General features: G+C 32.5%; 1 protein-coding gene across 1 annotated transcript in view; it reads left to right on the forward strand.

Annotated features, from left to right (window-relative positions):
• Positions 1-1,073: 1,073 nt before the first annotated feature.
• LOC118741164 overlaps positions 1,074-4,507 on the forward strand; it is a 6,936-nt gene continuing 3,502 nt past the window's right edge. The window contains exon 1 of the mRNA XM_036473030.1: positions 1,074-2,441. Coding sequence (XP_036328923.1) covers positions 1,419-2,117 — 699 coding nt within the window. The 5' untranslated portion in view covers positions 1,074-1,418 and the 3' untranslated portion in view covers positions 2,118-2,441. The remainder of the gene's footprint in view (positions 2,442-4,507) is intronic.

Raw genomic sequence — 4,507 nt, forward strand, 5'->3', positions numbered from 1 at the left:
CAATGTCGAGATAAATTGTTTTGCCAAAATTCCACAAATATGCTTGCTAATATATCACCTACTCAACACTTAACTGATCTGCACACATCTAAAGTTGTTTTATTCTAACCAACTAGTACTTACATACTATGTACTATGCACATATTCGCTTTTATATCTATATAATGTACATATCGCTAGCTTAGAGTGAAAAGTTCTTGAGTCCACTTTTTATGAAAACTCATGTTTTGATATACACGCAGAAAAAAGTCAGCCAAATATATTTCTCTCAACACATGATTTGCTTACTATAACCAAATAATGTAACTATAACCAAACAATAGGTTTGTTCGTCGAAAATCCAGCAAGAATTATCCAACACTCAAAATATCAGAGAGTAAGAAAAAATTCTCTCAAATTCTCTCTCATGTTGAGAAACTTGCAAATTTCTGCACGAACGCAAATTTGCAGGAATTTGCAAGTTTCGCTGCCAGCTGGCGTCCACGGTTGCATTTCAAACATAAAAAATTTTTATAGAATTTTTAAAATTCTTTCGGATGGCCAAAAACAGGATATACATGTATATTTCTTGTTGTTCTGACTTTCTTTAACATTCATTTCAATTTCTTCATCGTACTAGCTGTCGGGTTTCTTAAATCGACTCTGGTTGCAATTGCATTACGATTGCGAATACCATTTTTTTCAGCCGAATTAAGTTCAAATCATTGGAATTAACTAAATTAATTATATCAACAATTATTTACTTCCTTTTTTCATAAAAAAATCGCTCGTGTTTATAAATTTTTAAATTTAACGAACTAATTTATTCAAATTATTGTAGACAAAAATGCAACCATGCGCCACAACCGCATGTTTTTCGTGTTTGCAAATTCTTGCTGGCAAAATTTTTTCCAGCAAGAATTTGCAACTTCTCTCCAAGAGAACTGTCACTTTGCTCTCACAATTTTTGAGTGTTGGATAATTTTTTGGTCTGCACGAACGCGATTTGGGCAAAAATCGTGATAATTCGTACAAATTCGTACAAATTTTTTGCTCGACGAACAAACCTAATGTATTGAGAAAAACATATTAAGTTGACCAAAACTCTTTTCTCAGTGAAGGAAGCAAGAGAAATTAAAAATACATCGTTCATCGTTTCGAAAGGGATTAAAGTACTTGTTTGATTTTTTTCGTTTATATCCAATGAAAGGCCAATTGCTACGTCCAAAAGAGGCCAAAATAATACCAAATATTTTACCAAATCCTACTGATTGTAATGGAGTTTCGCTTTGTATTAAACACGCGAAATGTTTTACATATTCAAAGTTTTGTGAAGTACTTGAAAAAAAGCGGCTATAGAAAGAAGTGTTTTCCCTTTTCTGTAAAATTGGCAAATGTGGACATAGCAGCTTATCACACTAAGCTAGCGATATGTTCATATGTATGTACATACCTATCAACAATTTCATGCAACTAACCCTACACTACTACCTCCTCTCTTGCTTCCATGCGTCTGTGCCGTCTGTGCGTTTGTCCTTCCCACCTATGTACGATTTCACTCAGGTATTCAGCCATCCTCATCCGATGATTACTTAAATATGAGCATCGAAACAGGCACAACCATTTTCTCGCCGACACGTCCAAAAGATCACGACGACAACCAGTCAAGTGATGAACCAAATACAACAACAACAACTTCTTTCACTTTCCCAGATAAAATAGCACCAACACCAACACCATCGCCACCACCATCATCACAACATTCACCAACGCTGGTAAATAATCTTGATAGTCCAGTGAATAAGCATCGTAAGAAGGAAATTATCCAACCGGAAGAGATACCAATGCTGCCGGGTGCACATCATAGTTCGGATGATGGTGAGGGAAGTCCCGAGCAAGGACGAAAATTCGTTAAGAATATATTACAACAACAGATGCGTGCCCACACCACGCCCACACCATCACCGCGACATCACATTGCCGAAACCGAGTTGACGACAGGCAGTGATAATTATGTGAATGTTAAGTCGTCACCAAAAAAGCTAAGCAACACGAATGGCGCGCGAACAGCTGAAGCATTTTCAAATCCAAGTTATCAAATATTAAAGACTGTTTCCAAGGATGTGGAGAATAAGTGAAGAAGATAGCAGAGTTTCACCTAGAGTATAGTTAATGGATTTACATTACATTAAGTATAAATAAAGTTGACTTTAAAGTGGACTTTAACTGGCGTACGCTTACAAAATGCGCGTTTGATTCCTGAGTTAGATTTTAACTGATCTAAAACACAGGCATACAAAATACATACATATGTACGTACGTATTTCAATGAACTTTTTTCCGCTGAAACCGAATTTGAAGTCAGTCAGAATCGCCAAATTGGTGCAAGTTTATGCGATATTTAACCCCCCAAAAAAAAAAAGTTGTCTTACGAGTATTTGTGTTTTGAGCAGTGTTTTGAGGTTATCTCATAAATTTTAACCACCATGGGTATTTTTATCAGTTTTTGTGTCAATAAGTCGTTTTTTCGTACTTACACAAATAGACTTTTTGTTCTTCGTATTTAATGCAGAAAACTTCCAACCAAATAACGGTGTTTCCTATTATTTTTGGAAAATATCGAACCACTGCTTAGCAGGGGGTCAAAGTCGTTGTCTATTTATTAGTGCAATATTGAAATCGATTTTATGTTTAGCTAATTTCGAACAACCATATTTAACTTAATAATTATCTAAAAAAATTAACATTAATTTTTAGCAAAAAAAAAACCGACTTCAACTCCCATATAAAAAAAATATAGATATATATATATCTCATGATCCACTGATCGGATCTCAACCAGATTAGTATGGGACCGACTCTGAGACACTACCTTTCCGATGCAAATCGGTTGACGTGGTCCAAAGTTATGCGGTAACATACATAAAAAAAAAATAAAAAATAAAAATAAATATTCCGATGAACTGATAACCTCCTCCTTTTTTGGAAGTCGGTTAATAAAGCAAAAAAAAAAAAAGGGAAAACTGGGGCTCATTTGACTATGGCCTTTTCGAAGTGAAGTCAGTATGATTAATCAAATTTGGAATAAGGTTTTTGATTTTACTCAGCGTCATGAAGTTTGACAGTCAACGCGAAGATTTTGCCGAAGCAGCACGTGTCTCTTCTCTTTATACGACGTTCTGCGTATTTTTGTGACAGTGATATATACGTAAAAAAAAAATTTATTGAATATGTTAAAGTGCTAAGTTAAATTACCTAACATTATTTTCAATGGTTTCGAAAATTTTTGCGAATTTCAGTTTAGAAAATTAAATAACGTTCTTTTAACTATATCTAAATTTCTTTTAAATTTTTTTTTAGAGAAAAAAAAACATTTCTGGCATAAACTTTGACAATTTAAAAAATTTAAAAATTAAATTTGAAAAATCTTTTACTTAAAATGTTTTGCCGGATTTCCACTAGGCATTTTAATGACAAAAAAATGTATGCCATTTCAAAAAAAATCCCATGTGGAAATGAACTTAATGACAATTTTTTTACGTAATGACACGATTATTTTTTTAATGCCCGATTTTGTCATTTCTGCCATTTAATGCGTAGTGGAAATCCAGCATTAGTCGTATTTAGAGGATCGAGAACGTGTAAAGTGAAGAGTTTTGAGTTGAATTCGTCAATTTCATGTTGCGGTTTTTGCGAATTCTGAGAAAATATCTTTTTTTTTGGTAGGTGTTTTTAAATTATTTTAGGCCTTTAATGCGTAATCTAGCAACCTTTGAATTTCGAAAAAATATTACATGTATATTTATGTATATTAACATAACAATATGAATGTTACTTTTTTTACTACTGAAATATATGTTTTTAATTCTTTAAGCATTTTGTGGGTAATTGAGGGATTTTTTCCCGACTCTTCAGCTTCTTTTCCTTTTTTTACAAAAATAGCCACCGTGTAAATAATTTTTATATTTAAGTGGAATTTTTTTCAATACAAATTTTTAATACAAGTATTTAGAAAATAAACTGCATTCAAACTTGTTCAATAAAATGCACAAATTAAAAAGTGAACCCCTTAAACCCATCGGCCAAAGAATTTTTTTTTGCAAAACTGTTGAAAATCATATGTCAATCAATAAAAAACACTTTATTTAATAATCCGTTATTTCGTCAAAATTTATTTTTTGGCACAAAAATGTATCAAAATCTTCCATAGTACAATCGTGTAATTCTGACTGCAGTCTCCAATTCAGTTGGGAAAAGTATGTATGTATATTTAAATAGACCGACATAGTGCCTAGGTCAAAACTTTCTGTTTGGGTGCCTATGTAATTTATCAAAGTTCATTGAAAACTTACGAGTTATACATACATAGCCATAAATCGATGAAAAATAGTAAGTGCAAATGTATTTTTATGTATTTTATGTAAACAAAAAGTGCTTGCAAGTGCCACCAAAGCTTTTATTTTAGATCTAAAAATTACTATGTACTTTAAAATTTTGAACTAAAAATTGTAATACAAACTCAAAGTTC

Source organism: Rhagoletis pomonella, unplaced genomic scaffold, assembly GCF_013731165.1.
Source record: "Rhagoletis pomonella isolate Grant_MI unplaced genomic scaffold, Rhpom_1.0 Rhpom_scaffold_00006, whole genome shotgun sequence".
Lineage (NCBI taxonomy): Eukaryota > Metazoa > Arthropoda > Insecta > Diptera > Tephritidae > Rhagoletis > Rhagoletis pomonella.